The 18,202-nt window shown below is 29.8% G+C and overlaps 2 protein-coding genes across 3 annotated transcripts in view; one reads left to right on the forward strand and one right to left on the reverse strand.

Moving 5' to 3' along the window:
* The first annotated feature begins 746 nt into the window (after nt 1-746).
* On the forward strand, nt 747-4,526 carry LOC132944325 (uncharacterized). The gene is made up of 4 exons (XM_061013607.1): nt 747-1,010; nt 1,633-1,817; nt 2,041-2,264; nt 4,273-4,526. The coding sequence occupies exons 1-4, from the start codon at nt 747-749 to the stop codon at nt 4,524-4,526; spliced, it is 927 nt and encodes a 308-aa protein (XP_060869590.1).
* Nucleotides 4,527-10,615: 6,089 nt separating this feature from the next.
* Nucleotides 10,616-18,202, reverse strand: part of LOC132944887 (inactive pancreatic lipase-related protein 1-like) — a 34,309-nt gene continuing 26,722 nt past the window's right edge. For both annotated transcript variants that reach the window (XM_061014419.1, XM_061014420.1), the window contains exons 7-8: nt 13,376-13,544; nt 10,616-12,048 (exon numbers count right to left, since the gene is read on the reverse strand). In XM_061014419.1, the coding sequence (XP_060870402.1) occupies nt 11,967-12,048; nt 13,376-13,544 (251 nt within the window). In that variant the 3' untranslated portion in view covers nt 10,616-11,966. The remainder of the gene's footprint in view (nt 12,049-13,375; nt 13,545-18,202) is intronic.

The raw sequence follows: 18,202 nt of genomic DNA on the forward strand, positions 1-18,202 counted from the left end.
TAATATTTTATATTAAAGCTAGCTAAATTACCCTCCTACTCATCATTACTGAGTTACATTTTTATTATTTTCCTATTTAACACAAATTCTTGAAAATATCAAAATTTAGACTTTTTTCATTTCAATTACCATTATACTTACTTGATTAAAAATCAAGAAAGTAAAATAGTTAAACAAAAATGATGAAAATTATACGGATTATAAATAATTTAAGAAATATGCTGCTTATATTTCAGGAAAATCCTAAAAAAGAATATTTTGAAAAAAGTTATGAAAACTCACATCACCGCACAGCTACGGTTTGGATTAGGCGACCAACACTAGTTTTATTTACTATGTTATCCACTTTATGTAATACACTAAATAATAATACTGTATTGCTGTTGGTAATCAATAAATAATATTATTATTATTATTATTACGTTTCAAATTAATTTGCTCTAAAATAATATTAATATTTTTAAAAACTGTAAAAAATAAACCACTTGACTTAAATTAACGTTTTTACTGTCAAAATGTATCCAACAATTAAATTTACAAATTGGTTATTTTAAATTTAAAAATGCTAATTTTGAAAAACAAAAAAATCAATTAGAAAAGGTTATTTTATTAGTCAGGTCTTTCTGTTACACTCTGTATAATATAATATACGTCATAATAATTCATACTTTGTAATACTTAAATGTTGCGAAAAACCAAAATAACCGGACACGTCGCTTTTATGTCTACTCCAGTTGCTCACCGAGATGGGATTTTCGGTGAATTATTTCAATGTTTCTCTGAGCTTCGACGTCGTGTGTCTGGTATTTTTGTTATTGCCAGATGGCAATTATTTGACACCGTTGAACTTCCTCAGCAATATCACGTGTACCGCTTTGCTGAGCATAATCTTTTACAATATATTCACGTCCGACATGAAAATCGGCATCGAGACGCTGATGTGTGGAAATTGGACGGACGTCTTTCAATTCTTTGGAATACTTTTGTTCACGTTCATACCTATAGTTCAAGTAAATAATATATTATATTAGCAAACATTTACTCATTAGTTATTATTATCATGACGAGATGAAACTTTTATGAATCAGTTTTCCGTATGCATTTCTTAGAAGTCATGTATGTATATGTAAATCGTAGTAGAGCACGATGTCAGTCAAAAATAGTAATTATTTAAAATAATTGTTGGTTATCGCAACACTTATTATTTATCTTTATTTTTTTATTTATGAGTTAAAAACATATTAGAATTTAATTGGTATTTCCTTGGTATATTCTGTATTTCATTTTCACGATTTATTTGTTTGATGTTATCGACTGTTTATTACATACCGTTACGCGTAAAAATAATTTTTCGTAATTATAATTATCGTTTTTAAACATATTAAAATTAAAAACTTTAAATAATATTTTCTTGAAAAATAAATTTTTTTTCTAAATAAGTATATAAATAAAATAAATGATATACCTACTATAAAATATTATCATTTTTACTAATTATTTTTAATTATATATTACATAGATAAAAATTTTTATCTACATAATATATATTTATTAATTATTAACTTTAAAATAAATTCCCCCGAAAATGTATGCTTATATTTAATTTGTGGCGTGGTATTCAAATTGGTTTAGGTGTTTAAAATCGAAGACGGGTCGATTAGAAAAAATGATGATATCGCCTGGCCGTTAAAACTGTTGAACACGTCAATGATCATACTTACAAATATGTACATTGCAATCGGCCTGTGTGGGTATTTGGACCAACAAGACGTACCAATATTTGGAGTTCCAGTATTAAAATTCATACCAGCTATCAGGTAACAAAATATACTATGCTATAATGTTGATAAAATTGGTATAATTATTATTATTTAGTGGGAGATACGTCATCGAGGCATAGTTCAAAAGGGTAAAAACACATCGGTATAATATCAACACTTACAATCTTACAAATTGTAGGCCATACCTATTGTTGCCATTTGGCATTTATATCCTTATAGGCAATAACTATTATAATAATATATTTATTCGTGTACATAGGTGCAGGACACTTGTCAAAACATGCGTCGCCGTAAATGTTACGATTTTTCACCGTGAACTGAATGTTGAGTCCACATTATTGTGGGTGTCTTCCATCAAGGTGAATAATGTGAAAAGCGATAGTAAAATAGGGCAACCACCGTCTGCCGCAAAATACTCACTGGTCATGATTGCGGGAATGACGGCATTTACAAAGATATTATTCACGTTTTGTTCGTTTTTTGGTAAGACCATCGTGTCAATATGCAGGGCCAAATTCAAGGGGGGGGGGGCTGGCTACAACTGCCCCAGGTGCCAGGATTTTGGGAACATTTTGTGTTCGGAAATTTGTTCCTTTGTGAATTATTAAAATTGTTTGAAATTATTTCAATAATAGTATTGTATACTAAAATATAATATTAATGTATTAGGTATACAGTTTGAAATTAAAACAACTGATGTACAACAGGGCGCAAAAGGTCTAATTGCGGCACTGTGACAATACGTCACAGACCACAGTATTATATTACAGTTTACTTAAATATCGCCAAAAATACCATCATCACCTTTGTCGATAAGTGTTGATCATTAGCCGGATAATATTATTATGTAATATTACAGGGTTCTTTTGAGAAGATCGCGTGTATTATAATCAAATCAATAGATCACTTAATTTTGCTTTACAAATCATATTATTGTAGTGTTCCAATATAGGATTAGAATTAAATAGTATAAAATACGAACAATTCTTTGCAAAAACAACGATTTATTTTTGACGTGGGTATTTGTTGTGTGAGTGGAAAAGTGTTAGTAATGAATAAAAAGTAATAAATTTAATTTCTCATATTAATTATAATAATTAAACAAGGTCAAATTTTAACCAAATTTATGATTTCCTTATTATTATATGAGTATTGTTTTTTAATTAAACGGAGGTGGTACATCGGCCGTACACACCAACACATGTATTAGATACCTACCACTATAATACGACATTTTTATTAAAATCATTAATAGACGAGGGATAGCAATAGTTTATTTTATATATAAAAAAATGTTTACTTGTTAAGTTTAAAAGTTAATTTAGAGAAAATAAACGACTTATTCATGAACCGCCATATAAGTATATAACTATTGGTTATATTCCGTTCTTTATGCTTAGGCTTATGTATTCTACATTAATTTTACCTAAATGGATTTTCCATAGTCTAGCACAGTGGTTCTTAACAGGTGTTTCGTGGACTAAGAATTATTAGTGTTCCGCCAAAATTTTAAAATCGGAGGAAAAATTATAAAGTTGTGAAATTTTTTTATTGACTTTATTATTATACTTAATTGACTAATTTGTAATTTGTATGTAAACTGTTTTGTTTTATATACATGTATTGTTTAATATATCATAAAATTTGAAAATGTACATAAATGCATTAATTAATGTAATTTTGTAAAATCTTGATACTAAATTATATTGTGAAAATAAGCACATTATGTTGTTATAAGTAAAAAGGGGAGATGTGATAATAGTGATAAGTAAAATATTATCACGAGCTTCTTATCATCAGACACATGCTAGTCACTAAAAGATAATATATTTTTTTGTATGTATTATATTTTGTATGTTGTAAGTGACACATAACTTGTATAATATGTAATTGATAAATTAAAATAAATAATAAATAATAAGTATAAGTTGATCAGGTAGTTACATTAATAATGAAACATACCTAAACAATAACACATCGAAGGTACAACTGTCTTCGGGACAGTTGCCACGAATAAGACAACGCTGCACAAAGATTTCTCGGGCCGATATAATATAATGCCAGCGCATAAACGAGCGTATATGGGGCGCACTCACAGAGAAAACGATGCACCCATGGGTCTGTGGTTATCGGTTCGCGGAAAGTGGTTTTCGCGGTAGAATCGAAAAGTTTGGGCCCGGTTGCGGCGGTGACGTTATAACTTCAGAATAACGGTTTTATAAAATATATAACCTAAAAACTTTGCGAAACGCAATTAACGGCTTACGTGCGCTTTTAAAACTCGCGGCCCGTCTTCTATCTGTGCCCGCCAACCCATGTTCCGCGAAAATCTTATAAAATATTATATGTTCCGTCATTCAAAAAAGGTTAAAAACCTTAACATAACAATATTATGATTTTTATTGTATATTATTAATTAATAATTACTATAAATTATAATACACATTATATTATACTGACTAACAATAAACGGGCATTGATTTTTCCGCAGTCACCATTACAGTAGCGTCACCGGCCACCAGCGGCTTCCAAGTGATAGTGGCCCTCGTAGGATACCTTGGTAACGCTTGCAATATGATGATATACCCATTCATTATCGAGGTGTGCGTGACGTATGCCCTCCATGGAATATCCACCAGACGATACGTGATTTTCAAGGACGTGTGCTTGGTGCTTCTGGGTTTGTTGTTGTTCGCGTGCGGTACGTCCATGCTCGTGGTGCGTATAATTCACGGCGTTGACTGACATGATAGTCGACATGATGGCCTTACCAAGAAACGAACAGAACGTGAATAATATCTTGGTATGCCGTAATTCCCGCAAACATGGCCGGCGAGTATTTGACGGTAGACGGTGGTTTCCCCATTTTAATATCGCTTTTCACTTTTTCCACCTCGATGGACGATGACCACAATAATGTGCACTCTCCATTCAATTATCGATGAAAAATCGTAACGTTCATGGCGGCACATGTCTTGACGATCGTCCGGGCACATAGGTACACGAATAAATATATTATTATAATCATTATTCATTTACCCTTTTTAAATTATGCCTTGATGACGTATCTCCTACTCAATCATAATAATTATATCAATTTTATAAACTATTATACAGAATATATTTTTGTTACCTGATAGTTTAAATGAATTTCAAAACTGGAATTCCAAATATTGGTACATCTTGCACATGTTGGTCCAAATACCCACACGGGCCGATTGCAATGTATATATTTGTCATTATAACCATTTATGTGTTCAGCAGTTTTTAAACGGCCAGGCGAAATCCTTCTAGGTATATATTTTATTTTATTTATATGCTAATTTTTCAAAAAAATATTATTTTAAGTTTTTAATTTTAATACGATAATTTTATTATAACTATACAAAAAATTATTTTTACGCGTAACGGTGTATGTAACGAACAGTCGATTACATCAAACAAATAAATCGTGAAAATTAAATACAGATTGTATACCAAGGAAATAACAACTAAAAAAGTTATGTTATCTAAGTTTTAATATCCATACTGAAAAAATCACGTGCAAGGCTTTGAAAATGCTTGGTTTTATCAACAAAATTACATCTGAATTCAGTATGGTGTGTAGTTTTTAAAAGCGCTTTATTATACTTTTGTTCGTTCCCATCTAGAATACGATGTAGTGATTTGAGACCCTCAGACTGTACGTGACTCTTTCCAAATTGAGCGTGTTCAGCGTACATTTTTGAAATATGCATCTTTTGCTCTGCATATTGACTGCACGATTATACACCAGTTCTAGGGAAATTACATTTAGAGGCGTTGAGTGCTATATAAGAACCAACGCAAACCTAGTTTTTTTTTATCGAAACTCATGAGTGGGGAAGTTGATGCTCCTGATAATGTTGGCGAGGATAAATTTTAGCCGCGTACACACTTGTAACATTTTCTGTAACACCGTTCCACCAGTTGTCGATAAATTTGGCCGCATCAAAGGATGTTACCCGCAAATGTTACAAGTGTGTACGCGGCTTAATGTTCCCGGTGCTAATTTGCGTAATTTTTCTCCTTTCCGTGTCCGATTCTTTGTGACAAATTATTTATATAACAAACCCATTTTGCGAAGGACGAAATTATTAGCAAATGGTATCCACCCATCACTTCTAAACAATTCTTTTTTTTGTATCAAAATGTTTTTTATTATATATTATTATCTTATTTAAGTGCTAGCGGTATGTGTATTATTACATTATTAATTATTAACGTTGTGTATTAAAATGTCAAGTGCTTGTCTCGTTTATTATCATAATAAATAAATTACTTCTAAGAAATACATACGGAAAACTCAACTGATTCATAAAACCGCTCCGTGTGTAACCAGCTTAAGAGTTTCAATACATGATAATAATAACTTATGCGCAAATGTTTGCTATTATAATATATTTACCTGAACTATAGGTATGAACAAAAGTATTCCAATGAATTGAAAAACGTCCGTCGAATTGCCACAGATCTGCAGCGTCTGGCTGCCGATGTTCACGTCCAACGTGAATATATATTGTAGACAATCAAGCTCAGCAAACCGATACACGCCATATTGCTGAGGAAGTCCAACCGTTCAATGTTGTCAAATAATTGCCGTTTGGCAATGACGAAAACACCCAAGCGCACGACGTCTAAGCTCAGAAGTAGTCATATTCGCCGAAAATCCAACTGGGGTGAGCAACTGGAGTAGCGACGTGTCCGGTTATTTTGGTTTTTCGTAACATTTAAGTGTTACAAAATTGAAACCTCTGTGCGGAGGTCAACAAAAATTATGTCCTTGGCCATCACGTTTACGGTCTGGTCGACATAGCTGCCCTGTGCGTGACCGCACCTTATTTGTTTTTTTTTCATTAAACTGCCAGAATATTATATTATAACGATAAAAATAAAGAAGCTGAAAATATCAAAGTTTTCCATATATTATAATATTATACGACTTGTGATGGATATTAAACCCACCCTGGAATGGCCCACCCTTAGTCTAAGAAACTTATACTAAGTACAAAGTACATTTATATGGTATTGTAGGCGCTTTAGATCCTTACAGTGTCTTGAAAGTAATGCTGTAGAATTGCAGTTCGATTAGTTTATATTGCGTTTCAGCTACATTATCTTGTGTTTGAAGGAAAACTCGATAATCTCATCCTGGACGGAGCTGCAGATCATCATATCCTGCAGGTGCCTAAAGAAGTCGGCTGTAGCTCATAAGCACTAAATATGACGCTTTTACTCAACCCAAAACCGCAAAAAAATTTAACAAATATAGTGTGTTTTATTAATAATGTAGTTATTAATATTAAGCTTTTAGGGATTATAAAATGAATTAAAAAAATTTAAATTTAAATTACATAATATTAGTTTTAAAAAGTAATAAATATAATATTATAATAAGTAGTTTAATATTAAATTTGAAATTTTAAATCCATGGTTTTCAAATAGTCCAATCTGGAAATTTTTTTCTATGTACAATTTCCATGCTTTTTTATTAGAGTTGACTTTCTAGCTACGTTTTGTGGTTTTTCGTCCATTTGATTGCATTTTTAAGTAAACTTCTGTCTGGTGATGTTTTAAAATTATAAATACTATTAAATAATGGGTGTGGGTTATAAAATTGATCTTTCAAATGACGGAGATATGATTCTGGACCATTGATAGTCCTACTCCTAGCTTGGTTCGTCCGAAGGTGGTTCAGCCCAGAAGTGTGGTAGATATCTGCTGTCATTTTCAATAAAATTTCCTAAAATATAATCAGAAAACTCTGATATCTGAAAATTGTCAGGACCAGTAGGAAATAGTTCATAAAACGTATCAGAAATTTCAGTAGAAGGTAAAAAAACCAATCCAAAGAAATATTTTAACCAATTTGAATGTCTAATTAATTTTTGTCGTATTCAGTTTTAAGTATCAATTTTCTAGTTTATCTCTATATCAAGCTTAGATGAAACCGGCAACATTTAATTTGTGCATTTATAAAAATACGCAAAACGCCATTATGAGCAGGTAATTCAAAATCCATGAGTATATTTTGTGGTTTTAATTCTTTAAAACATAATTATTTTATTAAACGCAACATTTTGGCATAAATATTAGTTGTTTTGGATAGCAACAGTCGACAGACAATACACTACTTGAACGTCAGAACGTACATAGGTAAATCATGTAATAGAACATTAATTGTATAAGGTTGCTTAAAATGAGCAGGACAAACATAAAATGTAGATGGCGTCGCCTAAAATAGTAAAACACAGTGTAACACAGTTTTTTTTTGTAGTTATTTTATGTTCAAATTTGGAAGAAATTACATATTATTAAATAACCAAGAATAACGGTTTTAGTTATTTTGTTATATTTTACCGGCTACCGTATAAAGAATAAGTAATAACAATATAAATATAATATAAAATATCCACACTGACAAACCGTCACCGCTCAGTATCGTTTTTTGTATACAATGATATAATAATATTTCAAATTTAATACCATCCACATATTACCCACTTGTAACCTACTGACTACTGTACATCAGAGCAACATCCACTTACCCACCTTTTTTTAGTTCTTTTAGATTCTGAGCGAAGCGATGAATGTATTGATTCTACAATGATGTGTGTTTTTTTTTTTATTTTTTTTTTTATTTTTTTTTTATTTTTGTGTCTGTCATCACCTTTTAGGACAGTAAAAGTGCTTGGATTTTCTTCAATAGTAACTTTTCTGATAGGAAAGTGAATCTAGTTGGTACTTTGAGGGGTCAAAAGTAAAAATTTCCCAGTAGTTTTCAAAAGCGACGTGAAAAACAAAAGAAAAATTAAGGAAAAACGGGAATTTTTACGCAAAATCTGTTTTCGAAAAAATCGATTTTGGTTTTTGGTGTAACTCTAAAACAAATGACCGTAGGGACATGAAATTTTGACTGAATGTTTATATTAGCATTTTCTATACACCATAAAATTTTGAAAATATTTTGACTCTTTTTGAGCTGTTTACGGCCATTGTCAGTTTTCAATTTTTTTAGTTTTTTTTTCTATAAATATCAATAAAATTTTATCTGTTGAGTAAAAAAGCTTGAAAATTTAATAGAAGGCTCCTAGGTTATTGTTTCAAAGGCAGATGAAAAAAATTAAAAATCCTTAGTCAAAGTTTTTAATTATAAGCATTTAAAGTTCAAATTTTGACAAAATACGGAAAAATCACGAAAAATAGCAAATTATTTTGATGAGAATTCATAAATTTTTCTTTTTAAATCTAAGATTTGAAAATGTAATATAAGATTACTCATAAGTTTGTCTACCTTTATCAAAAAAAAAATATCTAGAAGAAACTTAAATTAAATTTTTATGAGCGTCTGAAATTTATATTTTTACAACATTTGATATTTACTCGATTTCTCATGTAACAATTTTCTTATTTTATTGTAATTAAAAAACGAATGACTGTAGATACTTGAAAATTTCACTGAATGTTCATATTAGCATTTTCTATACACCATAAAATGTTGAAAATATTTTGACTCTTTTTGAGCTGTTTACGGACATTGTCAGTTTTCAATTTTTTTAGTTTTTTTTTCTATAAATATCAATAAATTTTTATTTGTCGGGTAAAAGAGCGTGAAAATTTAATATAAGGCTCCTGATATATCGTTCTAATAGCAGTTGAAAAATATTAAAAAAACATAGGCACAATTTTTTTTTATAAGCATTTAAAGTTCAAATTTTGACAACATTTATCAAATTTATAATTTATTAATTATTTTGTGGTTAAAAATGTATAAAATGTTTAACTTTTATGGCTAAAGATTGAAAATTTAAAACAAGGCTCCGAGTAAATAGGGTATATATAAATTACTTTATTCACAATAATATCATCAAATATACTTGGTAAAATCATAGGCTGACTGACCGTTTTCGCTCAGAATCGTTTTTCTTATACAATGATATTATATCATTGAATTCAAATTTAACACCATCCATTACAGTGACCCACTTGTAACCTACTGTACAGCAGAGCGACATCCACTTATCCACCTTTTTTTCTATAATAATAATAATTATTAAAAACAAATAAAATTTTATTTGTTGTGTAAATAAACATGAAAATATAATACAAAGCTTCTATAATATAATATTGTTACAATGACATTTGAAAAATATTAAAAATCCAGTCACAATTTCTTTTTATAACCATTTAAAGTTCAAATGTTGACAAAAGGCATAAAAATCACGAAAATTTGCAAATTATTTTTAATTAGAAATTCCTAAAATATTTTCTTTTTAAATCTAAGATTTTGAAATGTAATACAAGATTCCTTATAAGGTTAGGTCAGGTTAGGTTAAAATGTATTTACATTTTATTAAATGTAATAATTATTTTATAGTTACAAATTTGTAATTAATTGTTTGACATTTATAGCTAAGGATTGAACATTTAAAACAAGGTTCCACGCATCTTATAGGTTTTTTACTACCTATAAATTACTTTATTCACAATAATATCATTAAACATACTTTGTAATATCATAAGTTGACTGACTGACTGTCTTCGCTCAGAATCGTTTTTCCTATACAATGATATTAATATATATCATTGAATTCAAATTTAACACAATCCATTATAGTGACCCACTTGTAACCTACTGTACAGCAGAGCGACACCCACTTGCTCACATCTTTTGTTGTTGTCGGATATCTCCAATCTTTATTACAATAATATGCAAATATTATAGTAGTATTTTGGTAGGTATTAATGAAGTCTTTGTGTTTTATAGAGCATTATCGTAAGCATTATAATATGTACGGACAGAAGATACAACTCGATTACAATAAACATTTTATTTTCAATAATTGTAATATAATAATAATATATATGGCAATAAAATACAATTTTCGATTGTGATGTCATAATAGGAAATTTCATATACTACTAATACCTATATTATATTATTATTGGGACGCGTCATAATAAAATAATAATGTTCATATTTATTCATTACCACTAGACCAATTTTTACTAATTATTCTAAACTAAATTGACATATTTTTTTCTCGACATTTATCGTCTGCACGACGCACGTGCCTAATCTTAATACACATAATATATATTATAATACAATTATTAGCGTTTTCGTTCCAACTTAATGGTTTCAAAACGATCGAACAATAATATACGACACTATTGTACGAATAAATTATACTACAAGTCTACAACTATACACCAGTATTGACTATAATACGCTGCAGTAACACTATTCATCTATTTTATACACAGAAAATAATTATTTACAAAATATTATAATCTATGATCACAAAAAACTTGAAACATTCACCGTCTGGATAAATATATACAGAATCAATATATATGTATGTACGCGGTAATAAGCACGAGGGAAGTATATACAACACGACATAATATTATCATTTTATAATTATCAATAAAAGTATGTATGTCTTTATACTTAGATCATATTATACACAATGAATAGAGCTACACCTGACTAAATGTTTGAAGCCAACACAACAACAATGGTAGTGGAATTGAGGAAAATTCGCATTCGGTTGGTAAGTACATCCGTTATCACGCACAATTTGTGTCATCGCTGGTTTCTGGTTATGACTTGATAAACAGTGAAACTTCCATTAGACAACATTTTCTGTTTAAAGACATAATTGTATGAAGCAAACCAAATTTGAAATTTGGAAATTTATTTCCAAATTTATCTAAAGAAATTCTCTATGATACGAATTTTATTCGTTGCCCGCGCGACTTCGTGATATTATGAAAGCTTCACTGTACCCGTATAATAGTATGATAAATATGCGACGAGTATACTGACACACATTAGCGATAGCTGAAGTCAGTCCTCTGGCGACTCGTCGATAATGATGTCTTCAAACACGTGTAGTGCGCATTTATAATACATAGTGGCTCTGTCCGTTGTATATGATCTAAGGTCTTATAATATTATAATATGCGGACGATGTCGGCACAGAATAGATTACAATATTCTATTCTATTCTATGCAGGTGCCAGGACGCACAAAACAATATTAATAATACATATAATATTATTTGACTAGGCCTTTTTTTTCGTATATTTTAATATCATATATAGTGTATCGTTGCGGCAGATTGCAAAGGTCCGCGCACGGCTGCAGGTTGACGATGACAATCACGTCTTCAGCGCCTTCTTGGGAAAGCCTCTGGCGTAAGGTTTTTTCGCGTTCGTGTGCAGGTAATAAATACCACGAGCTCTGTGAACAAAAAATAAGAAAGTGTTGAAAAATTATTGTTGAAAATACGCGTATGGACAAACTAAAACGTAATAAGAACTCCAGTGGGATCCGAACCGGCGCTAGAAGATGCATTGTCGCCGTCCCCCCTCTTGACCAAGGTAAATTAAGTTTTTTAGTGAGATTAAATAAAAATAGTATGTATTTTGTGTTTTTGACTTTATTACGTCATGCTCATAAAAGTAATTTTGAATTTGATACTTATCACTATAACTAATATTAATGGGGGACATGGTAAGAACCTGCACGTGGCGTCCCCTGCATCGCGATATACGACTCCATACCAGGATCAATTATCGCGAATTAATCTTACCAATACCGGTGCTAGAATTCCTAGGCATTCAAAATCGAAAAGGCCCTTTGAAGGCCATCTCCGCCAGAGCCCCAGCACCGGACATGATAAGAAGAACTAATATTAATTATATTAAAACATAACTTTTCTAGATTTTCAGAAAACTGTTTGATGGCTATTTGCTTTACTTTTTGGGCTAAATCATTTTCAGTTGGCGACATTTTTAAGATTTTGAGATTTTTCGTACCATTTAAGAAGTGTTCTGGGGTAATACAAACTTCTGTTTTTCAAAGACAATCGCCCTTTCCTTTTTCTAAAAATGTTGACATAATAGTATCTTTTAAATTTCCATGAATCGAGATTCAAATCAATTCATTATTAAATTTTAAAATAGAGATGAGCATGCTTGGAGGATCAAAATTCAAACTCAAAATATTCGTTGCGCAAAAGGATACGATTGTAAAAATTAAAAAGATTTCGTTTGCTATGATATAAATGTGTAAGTGTCTACTTATATAATATACAAGCTGATTATTTTTAAAATAAACACTCATTTTCTTGAAAAGTATTTATGGTTTTGGAAATATTTATTGAGTGTTTTTTACTTTTATTATTCATTATCAAACCTTATTAAGGTTTTACTTTTTTGAATGATATCGCACATTCTAAATTTCACATCCTAGAGTAGAGGATCATAATAAATTAACTTAGTATATAATAAACTACTCGTTTAAATTCACAGAAAAATATTTTACTTTGAAATATTTATGACTTTCAAAAAGTGTAAGTTCGAAAAAAATTAAAACTGATATCGACAAAAAATAATAAATATAATATTTTTTTATTTAAAAAATGTTGTTTTGTATAATATTACTAAGCGAGTAGTGTAAAATAAAATATTTTATCCAAAAGCGTTATTATAGTTTTCGATAAAACGCGAGTGTTTTAAAAATTTCAAAAATCGCCTTTTTAAAATCCCGTTTAAAACGCGCTTACTTGTGTGTCACGTGTTCGCCCATCAAAACGTACTCAGACTCCGGCGGATCGCAAAGGCCCAAGTTGAAGTAAAATCGGTTAGCACAAGGTAACGACCAAAATCCGACGTTGGAGTTGATCGACTCGATGAAGTACGGTGTCACTTTGGTGTGATCGCACGACAGCGTCTCTGTAAACCATGCAATTCATCAGTATCGTATGGGTATGAATAAATGCATTATAAATGCTTCATACATAAATGCATAATACGCAATAAGACCTCCTAATAACGGACCCCCTTGTAAGACAGAAAAATCAGTTGGTACCGAGAGATTCCGTTATAAAGAGGGTTTACTGTATATTATTATATTATTACGTAGGTAGAAGGTGTATAATATTAATGTAAGAAATAATTTTCGGTGCAACCCAAACGGATCCCATATTTCCATCCATGATGATTCCCAAACGACTCCCGTCGAAAAAGGTTTCACAAACACGTAAATATTCCCAAACGGCTCCGGTATTCCACGACAAATATTCTTTATATAATTTACTTTACATAATATAAAAGTTTTTTTAAAAAAAAACCCCGATTCGTTTTCCACTTATGATTTATAATACCTTTTTTCATGCCAATTTTAGATTCTGAGTGAAGCGATGAAAGTATTGATTTTACAATGATGTGTTTTACATTTGACAAAATAGGTATAAAACATGGGTAACCCCAACCTTTTCCAACAAGTGAGATTTATTAAAAATTTTAAATATTAAATAATAATTATGTCTAGTGATCGACCACTATTTGTTTAGGTATAATATATTATTTATATTATTACACGCAGAATAATAATAAATTGTATAATATGTTCTTCTTTTATATTATATTTCTCCATCGGAGTATTATATATTTTTCTTCACTGATAAATAGATACTTTTAGGTATTTTTTTTTCTTTTTTTCTTTTGTATTTTTTTTAATTTTTTAATTTTTGTGTCTGTCATCACCTTTTAGGACAGTAAAAGTGCTTGGATTTTCTTCAATAGTAACTTTTCTGATAGGAATGTGAATCTAGTTGATACTTTGGGGGGCCAAAAGTCGTGAAACACAAAAGAAAGGAAAACGGGAATTTTTACGCAAAATCTGTTTTCTAGAAAATCGATTTTGGTTTTTGGTGTAACTCTACAACAAATGGCTGTAAGGAAATGAAATTTTGACTGAATATTTATATTAGCATTTTCTATACACCATACAATTTTGAAAATATTTTGACTTTTTTTGAGCTGTTTACGGATATTGTCAGTTTTCAATTTTTTTAGTTTTTTTTTTTATAAATATCAATAAAATTTTTATTGTTGGGTAAAAAGCGTGAAAATTTAATATAAGGCTCCTGATATATCGTTCTACTAGCAGTTGAAAAATATTAAAAATACATATGCACAATTTTTTTTTTATAAGCATTTAAAGTTCAAATTTTGACAACATTCATCAAATTTATAATTTATTAATTATTTCGTAGTTAAAAATGTATAAAATGTTTAACTTTTATGGCTTAGGATTGAAAATTTAAAACAAGGCTCCACGTAAATAGGTTATAATATATAAATTACTTTATTCACAATAATATCATAAAATATACTTGGTAATATCATAGGCTGACTGACCGTTTTCACTCAGAATCGTTTTTCTTATACAATGATATTATTTCATTGAATTCAAATTTAACACCATCTAGTTACTAGATAGTGATGATGTTATGTATTTTTAGTAGCTTATTAATTATATTAGGTATATATTTATTAATTTTATCTTTTTTTGTTTAAAGTTAATATGGTAAATGTATATGATCCGGTTAATCCATTTTCAAAGGATCGCTTAGAGTTCCAAAATCGAATTTTGAAAGGACGTTACAACCCTATATTAGATCTTTATCCACGGTCACTTCAAAACTAAAAAAAAAGGTCATTTCAGAAAAACTGGTATGATATTTTCAATTGGTTGGAGTATAGTGATGCTTCTGACACAGCATTTTGTTTCCCTTGTCGCTGCTTTAAAGGTAATGGAATAAATAGCAGCTACAATGAATCAGCATTTAGTAGTAATGGTTTTAAAGCGTGGTATCGAGCTATTGATGCATTTAAAAAACATCAATCATCTAAATGTCACTTAAACAGTGCAAAAGCATTAACTGATTTTATTAATTTGAAGTCAATTGACTGTGTGTTCGATAAGAATCGTCTAGAAGAAATTAGTAGAAAAGAAAAATATCGTTTAAAAAACAGAGAATTTATGAATCGTATCATTGATATTATAATTTTCTTAGGAAAGAGTGGTAGACCATTTCGTGGTCATGATGAAAAATCTGATAGTTGTAATCAAGGACTTTTTAAGGAATTAGTAATCTTATTGACAAAATATGATGTTGTTCTTCAAGCCCATTTACAAGAGGCTCCAAAAAATGCTTTGTACACAAGTAATAGAATACAGAATGATTTAATAACATCAATTAAAAATGTTATTTTACAAAATATAAAAAACAGCATTCAAAATTCGTTCATATCAATAATGTCTGATGAGACTACAGATGTTGAACATTTTGAGCAATTGTCAATTGTTTTTCGATATTTTGATGAAAAAAAAAATAGACCAGTTGAAACTTATGTTACTTTGAAACGAATGCAATCTGTTACAGCTCGGGCTATTTTTTACTGTCTTCATGATGTACTGATACTTATGGGAAAATATTGGCATTCAGTTTTATCAGTTTGTTTTTATGGTGCTTCTACTATGGCTGGTCAAATAGGAGGCGTGCAGACAAAATGTAAAGAACAAAATTTAAATATTAAATATATTCACTGTTCTGCTCACTGTCTAAACCTAGCACTTGTTGATTCGGTATGTGATAGGTCAAGAACAAATTGGTATTCAATTTTTTCGGTAAAATACAATTTACCTACAATTTTATTGAAAGTAGTGCAATGAGGCATACAATTTTGGAAAAAATTTCCAAAGACTTAGAAATTAAGTTACTTACATTAAAGTCATGTTCTATTACTCGATGGGCGTGTCGAGCAGAAGCAGTCAAATCAGTGCTTAATAACTATGAAGTTTTGCTTTTAGCCATAGAAGAAATTTGTGAAAGTAGTAGTGTTCCAGAAATGTGCGCAAAAGGAATGGGATTGAAGTATCAATTAAAAAGTTTTGACTTTATTTTTGGGCTGTATTTATTGAATCCTATATTAAATATAATATTAAAAACAAGTTCTTTATTACAGTCACCAAACATGGATCTTGTACTAGCAGTAAACAGTGTAAAATCTTTAGTGCAAAACTTGATGGCTATGAGGCTATAGTGACGAAGAGTTTATAAATATTTATCAACAATCAGTAGAACTGTGTAATAAAAATGGTGTACCAGTACCAGAAGTAATTAATAGAAAAGTGTCAACTCGTATAGACAAAGCAGCAAATTCTCAATTTTTTTTTAAAACAAAAAAAAATGAACTTAAAGTAACTGTGTACAACCAATTATTAGATGAACTCATTTCTGGCATCAACTCGAGGTTTAACCAAGAAATTGTGGAATTAGTTCAAGCTGTAGCAAGTATGATTCGTCTAGACTCTACGCCTGTAATGATTTCAATATTATCAAAATTTGCAAATGTCCCGGTAGAGATATTGGAATCTGAGATAAAATTATTAAAATATGTACAAGCTACTGATGGTAAACCAGATACTAATACTGATAATGAATCTATTCACGCATGGCTTGATTATGTGAAAATAAATAATTACATAAAATCATTTATTGGATTTTTCACCGTACTGAAATTATTCAGTGTAATACCAGTTACAAGTTGTTCCTGCGAACGGGTATTTTCAAAACTAACAAAAGTAAAAAATAAATTAAGGAATACTATGCAACAAGACCGACTTAATAGTTTATTATTAATGTTTACTGAATCAGAACTAACATCAAGTATTAACATTGACACGGTGATTGATGAATTTAAAATGATGGGAAATAGGAGAATTCATTTATGATTGTTTTTAAATTATAGTGAATACATAATTACACATTTATTCATTATATATACTTTATGTATTAATTTAATATCTATATAGAATTTTTGCTTATTAAGCCAAGCTTTTTTTTAAATGTTGGGTAGTGTGTTTTGTTCTTTTTATATATAACTATTAATTGTATTTATATCATTTGATTTTAAGAAATTTTAAGTTTTACTTTTAACTTCAAAAATATAGGGTCTAAAAATTAGCAATATAATATTTGATTCTATGTATAGATATAAATACTACCTACATAGTTTTTAATTTACAACAGAATCTACTATGTTGAAGTGTTAGAAAACAATTAGAGGCACTAATTGTATCCAGGCTCGACCGGAAGTTGAGGTCTGCGCACGCCTATGCTCGGTATTACCTATGATATGTTTATAAATTATAACTATATTACCAAATTAGATAATATTATACCAAATGGTGCTTAAACTTAATAACATTTTTAAATTTTTAATATAATTGGTCATGACTTCAGACTTTTTATATCATACCTATACTTATAATATACTTAATGTAGGTACTACAAATTGTGTCCACTTCCTACAGTCTAAAGTTTTACCCAACGTACAAAGTGTCCGCGTTTCGCACTTTTAATGTTCGACCGTACAAAGTGACCTAGAAACGCTATCATAATAAGCCTATGAACAGTGGTGATTATTTTAATTACTATAATGACTCGATTACGCGTTTTATATCACTCATATTATATAAAGTTATTATTATCGATTATATTATAGTCATTAAACTGTGTTATAAACTTATAACTTATATT

This window comes from Metopolophium dirhodum, chromosome 5 (genome assembly GCF_019925205.1).
Source record: "Metopolophium dirhodum isolate CAU chromosome 5, ASM1992520v1, whole genome shotgun sequence".
NCBI classification, from domain to species: Eukaryota; Metazoa; Arthropoda; class Insecta; order Hemiptera; family Aphididae; genus Metopolophium; species Metopolophium dirhodum.